This window comes from Solanum stenotomum, chromosome 7 (assembly GCF_019186545.1).
Source record: "Solanum stenotomum isolate F172 chromosome 7, ASM1918654v1, whole genome shotgun sequence".
Lineage (NCBI taxonomy): Eukaryota > Viridiplantae > Streptophyta > Magnoliopsida > Solanales > Solanaceae > Solanum > Solanum stenotomum.
In genome coordinates, this window is record NC_064288.1 from 15467995 (window position 1) to 15485263 (window position 17269).

The 17269-nt window shown below is 35.9% G+C and overlaps 1 protein-coding gene across 1 annotated transcript; it reads right to left on the reverse strand.

The window, feature by feature from the left end:
• Positions 1–496: 496 nt before the first annotated feature.
• Positions 497–2574, reverse strand: LOC125871654 (cytochrome b561 and DOMON domain-containing protein At3g25290-like). The gene is made up of 3 exons (XM_049552291.1): positions 1822–2574; positions 1114–1368; positions 497–952 (listed from the first exon to the last, which is right to left on the reverse strand). The coding sequence occupies exons 1-3, from the start codon at positions 2437–2439 to the stop codon at positions 680–682; spliced, it is 1146 nt and encodes a 381-aa protein (XP_049408248.1). The 5' UTR covers positions 2440–2574; the 3' UTR covers positions 497–679.
• Between the last annotated feature and the right edge of the window lie 14695 nt (positions 2575–17269).

Genomic DNA, 17269 nt, shown 5'->3' on the forward strand with positions numbered 1-17269 from the left:
TGAGTTGTGCTTTGCAAAGAAATTAAAATATTTTGTAGAAGTGAGAAAGAATGGAAGTGTCTCACATGGCAGGTTAGTGCTTGCTTAGTCAACTATGTTGGCACCAAATGTGATTGCTAATTTTATAGCACATTCATTCACGTGCCAAAGTGGATGTACAATGTCAACTCTGCCTCTATGTTGCTCTTGACTCTCCAATTATACTTCCACATCTCGTGTTGGATCCTCCAAAAATATACCATTCTAGGAGGACCTGACGTACATTTATCAGCATTTTTGAAGAGTACACAGAGGAGAAGTTGAAGGAAAGAAAACGGAGGGCAGCTTAAGCATATGTTTCAAGCAATCCCCATCAAACACACAATTATCATTTTCTAGGGCCAACAATAGTTGTCACATGAAAAACAAGAGCATATAAGAAAGGCTCCAAAATGACCTAAAAACATCCACAAAGTGTGTTCTGCAATTGAAGTGATCAAGTCACGTATTTATACACAACATGTTATCTTTCGAAGCCATTCTACAATGAGGAAAACAGAAGAGCTAGGGATAATAATAAAAGAATCGCTTCGAGCAAATTCTAGTATATATATAGAGTGAGACTGATTTAGACAGTGATAACAATAGCAACTGTTCATGAAGTTCAAAGTTTGTAGCTTCCCCGTCCCCATCGAGAAAATCAACCGTCATATGGTTTGGTTGATTTGTTAGATTTCCTCTTTAACACAACAATCCAGGTAACCACTTCCAATAATAGGGCGATTACTCCTAACACAACTAGTATGCCAATATATGCAGACCTCCACTTTGTCATTGGATCTAATATGTCGAGACCTTTGAATACATTAACCAAGCTGAGGATAAGCATAGTATAGCCAACTCCATGATGGTAGATATTCCAGTAAAATCTGTACTTATGATCCTTCTTCGGCCTCAACAACAAGGCAAAAACCTACCGACAAACCAAAGATAAGCATATACAAGAGAAACCAACTTAAGTTCAAAGAATTTACCTATCTAAGGTGCGCATATGACAAGTTTCTGTAGCATAAATGATATAATGAATAGCTAAACGTAATGATGATTCAGGTCTCAGGAACACAGAAGCATTACCTGCAATGTTGCAAGACAGAAAAGTGCAATCCCAATATTGCGATGGACATCATAGGTGATACCCTTTGATTCACTTCCAAGCTTAAGACCAGTTGCCCATCCAGCAACTCCAATAACATAAGCAGAACATTGGCAGGAAATATGAAGATAAAACCATGCTGGATCAGCAGACTGGAATGTTCTCATGTACCTCGCAATGATGATCCCGACTGGAAACAGAAATCCCCAACTAATAGCATTAAGGATTCCATGGATCTGCAGTAAGAGTTACATAACTTTTTAAACACTTCCAGGTAATGGATCCACCATCAACTAGTCCAATTCAATCAAAAAAAACTTTTTTCTTTTAAACAATTCAAGAAACATCAATTGAATATCCAGTAAAAGCGACTAGTATTGTTTCAAGATTCCTCGAAATAATACTACATTATTTCGGAGCCCTAAAATCTTTGTTGAACCCTTAAATCTTATTCTACTGCTTGAACATGAAAAGGGCAAATATAAACAAAAGCTAGCGACAAAAGGGAAAAAAATTCAACAGATGCTATATGAAAAAAGCCCAACATAAACTTAACTAATTCACATAAAAAAATAATCTGCGTTTACTCAAAAATTCAAAAAAATTGACCATCTTAGGTCCATCCTTAAACCATATTTTACGGTGAGATTGACTAATATTAAAATCAAAGCAGGATCTGAAAAACTCACATTTTTTCTACTGACCCTAGAATCGCCAGAAGCGCTGGTTTTGCTTTCTCCACTCAACAAATCAAACGTTCCTTTCGAGTTCAGATTAGCTGGCTGAAAACCATGTTTTGCAGGAAACCCACCGGTAACAGAGGGTCCCACCTGCCATACATGATTCAATGTCGTTTTCCCCTTTTCCGGTAGCACAAGCGTCGCAAACAACCGCATCAATCCGCCGGAGAATTCAGCCGCAGTCTCTTTAACATCGAACCACAATTTAGACGACTCTTTAATTGAAGAATAACTCGAAATATCATACGTTTTCACCACCATTTCTCCTTTGGAATTTTTGAATGCAAACAATGTTTGCGCCCCAACCATACCAGGAACATTAGGATTAATAGCCCACGCAATCCATCCGTCAGGTTTGTCAGGAGGTGCAACGAATGCGACAGAAAGAGTGGAATTATCAGCATCGTATGTCCAATGAAGGAATGATTTCAGTACCGGAAGATCGCTACAACGAGCATAAACCTTGTTGTTGGTGAATTTCTGTGATGAACATATTTGGGATAGTGACGGGGAGATTAAAGAAGCACTGACAAGAATAACGGCAACCAAAACGGCCGGCGAAGACATCGTTGCCGGAGATTAAGATTTTTCCGTCGGACTTTTGTAACGACAAGATTCCGGCGATTGTGGAAAATATATATATTCACAGGAAGGCGTGTATGAGAACCTCCAAATTTGGAAGGTTATAAATATTTTTCCAAGAAAATGTACTAATATGCTTTTAATTCTTTTTAACAAATTCAATTCACATGGCAAACTCATGTTGATATACACCCATGCGTAGGCGTGTGATCATCAAATTAATTTTAATTTTTTTGTTGTTATATTTGAAAACTTTTGAAGCTGGAGTTATATTTCGTTATATTTTTTCTAATAAATATTTAGGATTGAATGCATTTTTCAAAATAACATGATATGTAATTTAAATGAGTTTATTTTATAAAAACAAAAACTTACAATAAATTTGCAAAAAGAAAATTTTATAAATGTGAAAACAGGGTTTTGATTGATTTTGAAATTCGAAATACAACATTAAGTTGGAATTTGAAATTTTTATAATTGTACACTTATTTTCAAATAAAGTAAAAAAAAATTGGAAATTTCTTTTCTCATAGTTAAAGGGGTCCTAAATTTGTTATTTAATTATCAATTTTAGCATAGAATTACATATAAAATGTTTATTTTATTTCCAAGCGTTGAATTACATATAAATCTGTCTAATTGTTTGATTTCCAATTTTGGCATATAATTCCTTATTAATCCGTGTGATTATTTGATTTATAATTTTGCCATATAATATATATAAATATGTATGATTATTTGATTTTCAATTTTAGCATAGAAATTACCAACAACAACAACAAAGGGATAGTGGTTGTACCATCCAAAAGCTCGGGTTGAATCAAGAAAAACAATTAGTACCTTGGTCAAGATACAATACTTGAAACTACAAGTGAATCCAAGCTAATCATTGGCGTAACATATTTATGCATATCAGATGAAAACTGAAGTAGAAGTTGTAGATTAAATCATAATTGAAATAGATTTCAAGAATAAGTCTATTACAATTGAATACAAATGTTTGAAAGCTTTTAAATTGAATAGAACACTTTATCAGGACAAGGCCCCCAACTAGTCATAAAACAAATTTGAAATAGGGATAGAAACAACTAAAGTATATCCCCAAATGAGGAGGAATCACCAATTATTGTATTATGAATGGCCACTCTCAATCTACAAGCCTGAGAATGATCATTCTTATCTACATCACATGAAAAATGTAGCACAAAAGAGGTATATAATCAGTACGAGAAAGGTATTGAGTATGTATGAGTGAAACTAAATAGTTAAATTTATATCTATATCATAAGTTGTGAGAAGGACTATAATGAATCTTTCAATTGTACATAAATATCAACCGAGGAAGAATGCAACGAAAGATCATAAATAGATATTTCTGAAAGAAAATGTATATCTGAGACTATACTTTCGAAATCATATTTGAAAAAATACATATGTGAAAATCATTCTATCTTTCATCATATCTATGACTATATACATGATCATATCGATTCAAACTATAAAAAATATAATGTCTAAGTGGAAAGTTTCTTATAACCGACATACTCTATGAGCTCATGATGCGCCAACTTACAATCTCAATTGGGGAGGATGTGCCTATACCTTGTCAGGGTATAGAACCTATCTATCTAATGTGGATCCACTAATCTGAGCCTCTCAGGGTCAAATGGTCAATCGACAAAGTGGTGAAACATAATCTCACAGTGGCACATAATTTTAGCACTTGGGCTATCTAGAACCCTCATTCACTCGATATTAAGTCATACTCTCACAATATATTATTTATATAACTCATAGCAGATCTAGAAGCTTATAATGAGTCTTATTCAAAAAAAAGTATCAAAAAGTAGCGAGATTATATTTAAATCTGTGAGACGAAGCTCAAATCTTTCTTTCTAAAATTAAAAACTGAAATTTTCTTCTAAAAGATATCTTTCAAATCATGAGAAAAATTTCTAAAACATGCCTAATTTGTAGATTTTAAAAATTAACTTTTATAATAACATAAAGCTCTAAAATCAATATAAGCTTTAAGAATCATAGATAAAATCATGTTAAGAATTAATAAGGATGACAATGAAAAAACCTTGCTAAGTATAAAAACGCAATACAATAGCCAAAACTCATAATCATGAATAAGTAATTGAAGAAATCATGCATTGAATCATAAAAATTGTAAATTTGAAAGTGGATTTTGTAAATCCTAACTATAGAATTGAATTCATGTAAACTGGGGAGTTTTGAATATAAGGATGAAAGGAATTTATCATTAAAGTCCTACATACCTTAATTGCTCCAATTATAAAAAAAAATGATCTTGAAAGATGAAGAACTGCAAAACCTTTCCTGAATCTTGAAAATAAAATCTTGAGGAATTTTCTTGGAAATCTATGAATTTGATGAGTAGGAGATATTAATTGGTGTTAAGATGAAGAAATTATGAAGTTTTATTGTCAAATTTGATAGATCCCTTGAGGAAGTTAGTTTATTGAGACCTTCTCTCTTTCTAGGGTAAAATTTTGAACTAGGGAGGTGACGCACGACTTTGAAATCTTTTATTAGCGTTTTTGACGTGCACCAACAAATAACATCTTGGATGCACAATCGGTGCGCAGAAAAGTAGTTGTTGCTGCCTCAATATGCTATAGTGCAACCTACGCACAACAAGACACTATCTAGTAAATACAGGCACAAATTCATTCACAAATATCAAATTGAGAAACGGTTTAATGTGTCAGAAACTAGACTCAAATACCTTTAATTTGATAGGTCATAGATCACCTAACACTTCATATTCTGATAAATATGGTTGTTTGAGGTTTAACCCTTGTATGAACTCTTGCAAAAGACTTAGTCGATAGAAAAATTGCGAACCCGATTTAGTGCTAGAGGTCGCTTATGCTCCTAAACCATAACTGATACACTTCGTGCACTTAGGAATGGACCTTAAGCACGTATACAAATTAGAAATCATTAGGTTCAACCTTTACACATGCGAAAAAGTATTTGTATTTTTATTTAGAAGTTGCGGGGCATTACAATATCTTTTCCTTGGGATCATTTATCCTTGAATGAAGATCAAATCTAGAATGGATATATGAATGGAGTAAGCCAGTATTTCTTTGGGCTATTTTTACTATATACACTAGCATAAACTAAATTGTACTAATAAGAAACATAGAGGCACAAGCTAAGAACTTAAGAATTAGCATAGACGTGAATAAAATAAACAAAGAAATGAACTTGGCCTCTATTGTCTTTGTACGACTCGAAAATGGAACTCTTACGACATCTCATGGGAAGGAATCATTGAAACCGACATGAGTTCATGAAGTATGAACGATGTAGATTTGAACATGGGTCACACACCATCTAAAGATACTTTACATAAAACATGGGTACCAAAAGCATGAGGTAAGAATAGTGTTACTATGCCTTAAGCGATGCGAGTGATGACTTTTAAGCTTAGTAACACTTCTCAACTACACTTCTCCTCTTAAATAGCACCCTTCATCAGCTACAACATATAACCCTCACAAGGGTACATGTGACTACTTTGACTCATGTTTGAGTCTAACTACATGCTCTCACCATATTCAACTCTAACTTGGAGTCACAAGTCTCTACACATAAGATGAACGTACTAATCATATATTTCTATATGAAATTTCATTTTAAGAATACTAATTATTTTTATCACCTCAATTAACCTCGAGTTCAAATCAAGAAGCTACTAGTGCATAATGCATTCACCCCTATGTTATGAACCTAATATTCAAGCCTACCATTATAGTCATTTTATGGACTTCAAGGTAACCCATTTCTCTAACAATATTTAGATTTCATAACATCTTTACAAGATAAATTTTTCAAGGACTACTATCAAAAGTAACGCCCTTTCATCTACATATTTCGTATAATAGATCCTTGATCTCCTTTACTTTTATAACCTTAGGTAGAATAATTATACACCGATCTTCCCAATAAGGTGAGGGTCTTCTAAATAAACATAAAAGACAGGTAATTGAATCAATAATCATAGTTACTAGACTAGTTGTCCTTTCTCATCTAAAACTAACATTCAACTACTACCAACACCACTATTGTAACATAGGGAAGATTACTTAAAGAATAAAAGTATAAGAAACTAGAATAAAAGATATATTGTTAAATCATAGTTTATATTTATCATGATTTTAACTATCACGCCCTGAGTCTACACCCTAGGCGTGGTCGGTACTCGAAATCATTTATGGCGCAAGAGAACCCTTGGCCTGGCATGCTAGAACATTGAACATTAACTAATGCGGAAGTAGAGATTTATAGTAATAGGATAAGGTATAAAATGCTAAAATAATCTTTTATAATAAAGAGCACTAAAACATTTGAGCAAAAGTTTGAAATAAAACTAAGACTACTAATGTCTATGACTCACAACTATGTCTAATGAAGCCTCTAAAATAATTAAGCTAGATAAGTCTATTGGGACAAGACTCTGGGCTTATTGAAAGCTAATACAAATAAAGTGAATAAAATATGTTGAATCATAACTGAAGTCCTATGAATGTGGGGGAGACTCCGAACAAGTTGAAAGTGGAGGAACTTAGTGGAACGTTTTTTCATGAATCTGAATCAGAGTGCTAAAATCTAAATCATAAAATGATGCAACACAAGTAGTGTTATTATATGGAATGTATTAGTATCTAAGATAAGGACTGAGATCAACAATTATAAAAACAACTGAAAGAACTATAAGTCTTGATCATGAGTAATACATATATGATAACTGAAGTACAGAAAATCAAAATTGTGACATATGGCATAATATTTCATAAACAAAAAATGTATATTGGAGACCATATTTTCTGAAATCATATCTAAAAGGATGCATATATAAAAATCATGCTATTTGAAATTATGTTATCTAATATCTTACTAACTAAAATCTTATAATGATTATATCAAGAAAATATAAACATGGAGTTATATCTTTTGGCGGGGGTTTCTTGTAACCGACATACATCATGTGAGCTCACGATGCACCAACTTACAATCTCAGTTGATGAGGGTTTCTCTATATTTTTCTAGGGTATAGAAGTGGATTGACTAATTTGAGCCTCTTAGGGACAAATGGTCAACCGACAAAGCAGGAAAATATAATCCTGCGGTGGTGTAATGTCCCATATCTTGTGATTTTATTTTTAATTATGAAATGACCATTTTTCCCCTTTTCATAGTATTTTCATGCTTAGTTTGTATTTCAGAAATGGTTGGTGTTGTCCCCAATGCAATCGGGTGTATTTTTGGTGATTTGACCCCTCTTGAATTGAGAATTCTTGATAGGATTGACTTCGGTCAATACTTTGAGTTTCGAGCGTGGAATGAGAATTTCCCCAATTTCATCACGTTTGTAACGTTGAGTTTGAAATACTAAAGTGGTTGGTAAGTTTTTTGAAGTCTTATGTTGAGAATTGAGTGTTCAGGTGCGAAGTTGAGTGTTCAGGTGAGAAGTTAAGTTTTAGGCCTAAAGAGAGGCTTGAGAGGGTATTTCTGTCAAAATGATATTTTTTTCAAAAATCTGATGATTACATTGAGTTTGGAATGTCAAATTTAGTGGGGATAACATATTTGGTTTATTTTAATCGGGTTTCGAATGAATCCTACTGGTCCATCCAGAGACTTTACTAAGTTAGGAAATTAATTTTGTTATTGTTGCCCACAGTCAATGTGGTCAAAGAGTCCATTTAAATGGCTAAATCAGCCCTCTTTCTTCCATTTCACTTTTTTTTCTCCATTCTTTTCATATTGGAAGCTTGGAAGGGAGACTTTGGAAGCATTTTCTTGAGAAAAACTTGTGTGGATAAGTCTCTTTATAGATTTTATTTCATTTTCTTCAAATTTCATCTTCCAAAACAATTGAAAATCAAGATTTCAAATGTGGGTTTTGGGGGGGTTTTCCCCTAATTTAAAAATGAGTAATTTCAACCACAAACTCCTCTTGACTTGTCAAATTTGATTTTCAACTAAAACTCTGATTTTACTCTTTTGATTTCCGAAGTGATTTTTGGATTATTTTACCTCTGGTTCAAATCCTACCAATATGGGTATCATTGGACTCCTTTTGATGAACTCTTTTCATTACTAATAGTTGAGGATTGTTCCGGTTAGCTTGTAGTTGAGGATTTGCTCCGGTAGAGTTGTTCTGGTGAAGTTTTAGCCTTGAGGTAAGTTTGGCTATCCCTCTTTTAGACCAAGATAAGTAATTGACTTGTTCTTAGAAGTCAATTGTGAAATGAGTTGTAATATGTGTTTTAGAGGCTGGTAAGTGTTGATCTTTCTGTTTTAATTCGTATGATGCCTATTTGTGTTGCTTAGCATGTGTGGATGTTTGTGTGATGTTTGTAATTGTGTTAGGAATTTTGTGATATTTGAGTAATTTCCCGAGAGAGGGGTGTGTGACTTATGTTTATCTTTGACGTGAAAATTCCTGAGTAGGGATTTGAGTTGATTTTTGGACCACCTTAAAACAGAACCAAAATGCTTTCTAATTGGTAAAATATTGGTTTTAAATGGTTTCCTCCACTACCCCTATCCTTTGAGAACATGTTTCATGACCTATTGAGTTTGGAACTTGATTCTATTTGAAATTCTTGATGAGTTGATTATGTCCTTGTGTTATATGTGTTGGGTATCATTTATCCTCATGCAACATATCATGGTTCGTGAAAATATGAGAAAGTGGAGAAATATTATCTTTTTGAGAAAGAAAATGTGAAACTTTATATCCTTGACCACGTTGAGGTGGCAAGTTGATGAAACATTAATATATTGAGATACATATATGGACTGCGAGTCCCCCATGGGTCCTAGTCTTGAATCTAGAGTCCTCGCAAGGTGTATATGACAGGTTGTGTGATGAACTTGGTACCACAACATCATTCTATCGTTTCATCATCTTTGCATCGCATTGGCCAGTCTTGTTGTGTTGTGTCACTTGTTTTTGTGTTGATTTAATTATTATTTGTACTCTTATATGTTTACTTTATTCACGCTATTCTATATAAATTGGTGGCACCGATGCCGGAATGAGACTTTTCTGTGTGTAAATGGAAACGTTTCATAGTGTATTTCCATAGTGTATTTCTTCAGTATGTTTAGTTACTTATACTCAGTTGGTCCAACCTAGTGAGTAGATTTCGATTGTACTCACCCCCTACTTTGATTATCCCTTTGATGGAGATCCTAGACAAGGTGGGCCTCGTATCAGTTGATTAAATCTAGCGGAGTTCTCTCTTTAGGAGTTGTGGTGAGATTCTACATTTCAGATCACCATTAGTATCCATCTATCGGTTAATGTCTTTAACTTAAAGTATCCATCTATCGGTTAACGTCTTTAACTTACTTTTTGAAGAATATTGATGTAGTTCAAATTTTAAAAATGTATTAGATGCTCTTTATACTTATGCTACCAGGTTTTGAGATATTCCTTGTTGTTTTTCTATCATTTGTGGTCTGACTTCCCTTTGGGAGTCTCGTATGTGTGATTTTTTAGGCTTACACACCATTTTGGCGTTCTTAAAGTGTGTGCCATCATGACCTCGACTTTTGGGTCATGACAAATCGGTATCACAACACTAGGTTCACCGATTCCATAAGTTAAAGAGCAGGGCGTCTAGTAAAGTCTTGTTGATCGGTATGTAAACGTCTGTACTTATCTTCGAGAGGCTATAAGATACCTAGTAGGAGAAATTCCTTTCTTTTAATTTCTTATCATTCAAGTTATTCATATCCAAGTGTTGTAAACCTCTAATCTATTCTTTCCACATTAAGAGGTGATAGTCAGGTTTAAAAGGGCAGCTCCTGCTCGAGGATAAGCTAAGAAGGCATCACCCGAGCCTGTATTTGAGCATGATGATGTGGTTGAGCAGCAAACTGAGGTGGGGGGACCAGCCCAGCCTCCTTCGACTCCAGACAGCACTTCCATGCTTCATGAGTTGATTGTTAGGTTATTGTCTAGATTGGATAGTGTCCCTCCTTCTGGTGTTCGTCCCGGTACTTTAGGTTCTCCTATTACAGTTGGTGCTACACCTCTGTTCTGGGACCTAGTATGGGATTTCAGACACCTAAATTTTCTTCAGTGCCTTCTATTGCACCTCCGAGATTCGCAGCTCCACATACTTATTTTAGTGCAGCCATGTATGTTGCCGAGCAGAAGAGTTCTGAAAGATTCGTTAGATTGGTACCTCACAGGTTCGACAACACAACTGGAGAGAAGGCTTATGATTTCTTGACAGAGTGTCAGGACAAGTTGTTCAACCAAGGTATTCTAGAGGCTCATGGGGTGTCCTACACTTCTCATCAGTTTTTAAGAGTGGCCAAGAAGTAATGGAGATCAGTTATTTCTTGTAGGCACGTTGGTTCTCTTGCTATGGGTTGGGAGCAGTTTACTGAGGTATTCCTTAAGAGGTTTGTGCCCTACAACCTTCAAGATCAGAGCAGGGATGAGTTTGACAGATTGGAGCAGGGATCATTATCAGTTTCTAAGTATGAGGCTCGTTTCCATGAGTTGTCCCGTTATGCCATGTCGAGTATTCCCATAGAGTTTGAACGGATCTGTAAGTTAATTATGGGATTTTCCAATTATCTTCAAGAGATCACAACATCATATGTACTATCAGGTGGTACGTTCCAGAGTATTATTGATCATGCTAGGATTATTGAGAGTATTTTGCATGCTAAACAGGGCAGTTGTGCGAAGAAGTTTCATGTCCAGGGTCAGTTCAACGGTCATTCATCCAAAGGTAAAGATTATTCAGGTCAGGGATTATAGGGTTATCAGGGTAGACCAGTGCATGCCACCATTTAGAGTTCAGATGGTGTTAGTGGATCCAAGCCTAGTCAGACCGGTTAGGGTACACATAGTAGATCCTCAAGTTAGGGAGGGTGTGCAGACTCTTCTGGTTATGCTCAATGGAATTCTGGTCCCCGTGGTTGTTTTGTTTGTGAGGAGTTTGGGTATAAGGCAAAGGATTTCCCCAGACGTGCTTAGTTTACTGCCCAGTCTAGATCATAGGCTACTCATTCTACACCAGCCACATCGGCACGAGAAACTTCTCATAGTGCTAGAGGTAGTGCCAAGGGTACCAAGGGTGGATTTGAGGGAGCTCGAGGTGGTGCTCATAGTGGCTCTCAAACTAGTGGTGACCACAAATAGTTCTATGCTAAATCGAGTAGATCCGAGGTAAAGGCTTTAGATGTAGTGATCACAAGTAGCGTTCTAGTTTATCATCGTTCTGCTACAATATTATTTGATCCCAGGTTGACTTATTATTATGTATTTACTTATTTTGTTGTGGGTATTGACCATGTATGTGAGTCTTTTGATGTGCATATTAGTGTATCTACCTCGGTAGGTTATTCTTTAGTGGTGGATCAGGTGTATAGGGGATGTGTAATGACATTTGTTGATAATGAGACTCAGGCATACCTGATTTTGCTTGATATGCTTGATTTTGATATGATATTGGGTATGTACTAGTTATTTCATTATCAAGCGATCTTTGATTGTTATGCTAAGACTGTGACCTTAGCTTACCCCGGTTTACCTCGATTAGTGTGGAAAAGTGCTTCCAGTTCGTATTCGAAGGGAGTGATATCTTTTATTCATGTTCTTTATATGATGGGGAAGGGATGCCTATCTTATTTGACCTATGTTCTTGATCTTACTAAAGATCCATCCCCTTTAGAGGCCACGAGAGTGGTAAAAGAATTCATGGATGTTTTTCCTACAAACTTACTGGTGTTCCTCTTGACCGTGATATTGATTTAGTGGTTGACTTGAAGCCGGGCACCAAGACCATTTCTATCTATTCTTATCGGATGGCTCCGCGGAGTTGAAGGAATTGAAGGCTCAATTGGAGGACTTGTTGAAAAAAGGGTTTATTCGGCCAAGTGTATCACCTTGGGGAGCATCGATGTTATTTGTAAAGAACAGAGATGGTAGTATGAGGATGTATATTAAATATCGATAGTTGAATAAGGCTATAGTCAATAAAAGGTATCATTTTCCCCACATAGATGATTTGTTTGATTAGCTTCAGGGTGCATCTCTGTTCTCTAAGATTGGCTTGAGGTTAGGCTACCATAAGTTGAGAGTTCGAGATTCTAATATTCCAAAGACTACCTTCAGGACTCGCTATGGGCATTATGAGTTTGTAGTCATGTTCTTTGGATTGACTAATGCCCCAGGTGCTTTTATAGAGTTGATGAACCGAGTATTTCAGCCTTATTTGAGTTTCTTTGTGATTCTGTTTATTGATTATATCTTGGTTTATTTCAAGAATGAGGTCAATCATGTTCATCGCTCGAGGATCGTACTTCAAATATTCAGGGAGGAGAAGTTGTATGCAAAATTCTCTAAGTGCGAGTTTTGGTTTGTGTCCATGGCTTTATAGGGTAATGCGGTGACCAAAGAAGGTATTATGGTTGATCCGGCTAAGGTTACGACAGTTCGTCCTCTGTTCGGAGACTAAAGGTGTCTTGATGGTTTATATTAGGGAGATAAAGTTCATGTACAATGGACCCAAGACTCAGGATTATAATGGCGGGAGGAGACTTTGAGAACTTCCTAGTGGAGATAGGACTCTATCAGGGATCAGTTCTTAGCCTTTTATTATTTGTCTTGGTGATGAATAAGATGGCGTGATCTATTCAAAAAGAGGTTCTATGGTGTATGCTATTTGTTGATGATATAGCATTGCTTGATGAGACATTGAATAAAGTTAATGCTAGGTTGGAAGTTTGGAGACAAACTCTAGAGTCCAAAGGATTTAGGTTGAGTAGGACTAAAATAAAATATATGGAGTGCAAACACAATGTTGTGTTGGATGAAGTAAATGTGGAAGTGAGACTTGTCACATAGACTATTCTTCAGAGAGAAAGTTTTAGGTATCTTGGGTCTGTAATTCAGGATAGTGGAGACATTGACGATGATGTCACACATTGCATTGGGGAAGCATAGATCAAATAGAGGCTTGTTTATGGAGTCTCGTGTGAAAAAAGTACCACCTAAAATTAAGGGTAAGTTTTACCAAGTGGTGGTTAGATTGTCCCTGTTGTATCGACTAGAGTGTTGGCCAGTCAGACACTCATCTATTCATAAGATCATGTTGTAGAGATGAGGATGTTGAGATGGATGTGTGGGCATACTAGAAGTGACAAGATTAGGAATGAGGTTACCAGGGAGAAGGTGGGAGTGATCTCCGCGGTGAACAAAATGAGGGTGTTAGGGTTATACCCTGATTTTCTTACCATTTTTTAATTTTATTTTTCTGAAAAGGAAAGTCAAAGCATTATCATAAGTACTTTAACTTTACAAAAAGGAAAATATAATTCACTTCCATATTTGATTATTCTATCCTTAAAGAAAAAATTTGGAACTCTATATATTGAAGACTCCTCTTCTCATATCAAAAACACAAGAACATCTCCACAATGTAGTCTTTTAGAGAGTTTTGTTTATGATGAGATTTTATCTCTACAATTTTTATGTTTTTTATTAGTTTTTAAATATGTAGGTCAATTGGCCAAATCATATAATAATATTGTGTTTTAGTATAATTTATCACCAATATGATTGGCAATTATAAGCTTCGCATGACGCTAGGATTACTTTTAACCCAACAGAGGGAAATTAGACTAAGATGGTTTGGACATGTCAAGCAAAAGGTGTGCAGACGCCCTAGTGAAGAGGTGCAAGAGGCTGATTGTAGGGGGTACACAGGGGTAGAGGTAGGTTGAAAAAGTATTGGAGAGAGGTGATTAGACAAAATATGACACATTTTCATATTACCGGGGACATGACTCTAGATAGAAAGGAGTGGAGGTCGTGTACTAGGGTAGAAAATTAGTAGAGTATTTTCTTCGCTTACAAAGGTTTTGGCTTGTTAGTACATGTCATAGTACTAGTGGTACCCGTGTAGTTATGGACATATATTGTTTATTATTTCAATTATCACACTCTTTGCTTGTTTTAATTTTTCTTTCTTGTAGACTTTACACTGTATTTCTTATTAATTGATAATGTTTTCCTTATTATTTTCTTCTTTTTTTACTTAAATTTGATGCACTTGAGCTGGGATTTTTAGGAAGTGAACTTCAAAAAACAAATCACAAAGAAAGCCTAAGATCATTTCTCCAACCAAGTTCAATCAAGACAAACATCTCAAAACCAACCAGGCAAGTTCTAGTTAACACAAGTGAACACAAGGAACTATTTTCAACAACTCACCACACATGGCATGCAAACAATCAACAAAATGATGATTTGCCCTTAAAAATGTCGTCACACAATCTATCGTTGGGCAAATTCAAGCCTTTTCGTTGAGTTTTCACAAGGGCTTCCAATCTCACAAGCTACGGGTACTCAGACTTTCCGTGCTTTAAGGCATTAAAGAAAGAAACTAACAAAAGAAAAGTAAAACTATAATTAAAACAACCAATCCACACAATATAAACAAAAGCCCGACAAGAACAATCAAAAACACCAATCCATAATATCAATCCAAGGCACCAATAAAACAATAAAAATAACCCAAAGGGGAGCACCCCCAACTAAAAAGGTATTGTGTCCTCACAATATAACTATGAAAATCATAAAGAGAATACGAAGGGGCTTCCTGGGTTGCCTCAATCATCCTCAGTATCGATGGCCTCACTGTCCTCATCTCCCTCATCATTGGTCCACGCAGTTGGCTTATCTCTATCCTTATTCGGCCTCGAAGTCGGGAGTGGATCATTTATCTTCAAAACCTTCCAAAGGCCTTTGACCCCTCCACATCTGTGTAAAGAACTTATCCCTACTCTTCTCCCACTTCTTCATTTCGCTATGTGAGATACTTAACTCACCATGTGACTAGGCCAAACTGGTGTATGCCTTATCCAAATTGTTAAGCTGAGTTTTATGCTTCTCTTGATCTCTCAAGTATGCATAAAACTCACGCAATGACACATATGATACAGGCCCAGAAGATGACTCGCCCTACCCTTGAGGTAGCTTCGTCACAATTTCCTTCACATTTTTCAATTCATTGGCCAAAGATTCATATGGCCCCAAAATCGAAGGTATAGGAAAGTCCTCCTCCACTTGCACTGGCTTCCCCACATCAATCTTCCCTTTCTTGCTCTTGACCATGGTGCTTTCAGCTTGCATCTTTAGAGGAAATATTTGATTTTTGGGTTCCACCCAAGTACACTTCCACTTCAGCCCGTTTGCACAACTATGTGATAATGGAAGGGACAACAAGAGAGAGGCTATCATAGAGCTTGAACTCCCAGAACTCATTTATGATCAAGTGGCCTACACTCAAAGGGACGTCATCAAGTACACAAGTCACGATTTGTGCCCACAACATCAAAATATTGCTAATGCTCCCACTAAAGGAGATTCAGCTTCATACAAAGGACATTCATATTCTTGCCTCGGCCATCAAACCAGAGCATAGAATTTTGACCTTTGTAGTAGCCCATGGGACATTTTTGCCCACGCATAGCTTTGATGCTATCCAAGTGCCCGATTTACAATCCTTGGCCTTGAAGGCCTCAATGTTGTGATCTAACAACCCATAATATGCATTGATTTCCTCTGGCCCATAATCAACGACCTTGCCCCAAATAGTGATCAACTTTGTGACATGTCAGTTTTCATGAGGTTGACATAGAATTCCCTCACCCATTGCTCGTTTGCCTTGCATGTTTCAACAGTGATGCAAATCCATTTGGAGTTCTCCAACCTTTGGTAGAAGTTTGGAAGCATCTCGACCACCTTATCAAGTGTGATGCCTCTCTCATGGAGCAATTTCTTTTTAATCAGACCAGAATAGTAGTTCTCTGGAGCTTAGAGAGATACGAATCGGTGTTGGTCATAGTAAACCATAACTTCCTCTTCAAAACCAAGTTGTTGTGCCATTCTTGACTTTTAGAAATCTGAAATCACAATAGCATGAAAGTGTAAGAAACTCATGTTAAACAATGCTATTTTATTGGTAGAAGTCAAAGAAAGGATTAGGATTCAACGGGGATAAAAAATATGACTGCTGAAAATTTGAAAATGGGTAGAAAATGGTCTCTGATCTTGTAAATTTGTGACCATGTTCGCTTAAGTGAACATCGAAAAAGCGACCAGGAGGCGCTAATGTGGAAATTACAAAAGCTAAGAGGGGTCGGTAAACAGATGTTCGCTTTTGCGATAGTGAGGTCATTTTCGCAATCAATTGCCTCCTCAATATGAATAACCAATATCTATTACACATTTTTCGCACAAGAATCAACTTTCAATAGTTAAAATCCAACAATAACCAAATAAGAAATTGAAAACCTCAATCATTTCGGCACAAAAACTTCAAAAATCATCTTTGAATTCTTATGGGCATTTTATCATAAAAATGGTCGACAACCTATTTCTTCATCATTTGGAACATGAAATGGGTACTCAAAACTTCCTCATATATGCTAAATCAACCCACACACATGCATTTAACAAATATTAAACAAGATTCAGCCAACATATACAAAAATTTAACCCCCTGAGTTTGAGAAGTTTTCACCTACATAATACCCCCAACTTTCAATAAAACAACAAGAATTCAAGAAACAGTTTACCATTTTGAGATAGTAAGAGTGAGAGAGACATACCGGATTTTGCTTTCACAATGAAGACCAAGATTTTTGAAGTAGATTTGAGATAGATTAGGAAGAGAGCAACAATTTTGGACTTTTATTTTGGTTTTCAAACCGTTTGGCTTCTGCAATCTAACTT

Coding starts and splice junctions, on each gene's coding strand:
- LOC125871654 (XM_049552291.1), bottom strand. CDS start 2,439: ATGTCTTCGCCGGCCGTTTTGGTTGCCGTTATTCTTGTCAGTGCTTCT. Junction 1,369..1,821: donor CTAGGGTCAGTAGAAAAAAT/GTGAGTTTTTCA, acceptor CTCTTACTGCAG/ATCCATGGAATCCTTAATGC. Junction 953..1,113: donor TCTGTCTTGCAACATTGCAG/GTAATGCTTCTG, acceptor GTTTGTCGGTAG/GTTTTTGCCTTGTTGTTGAG.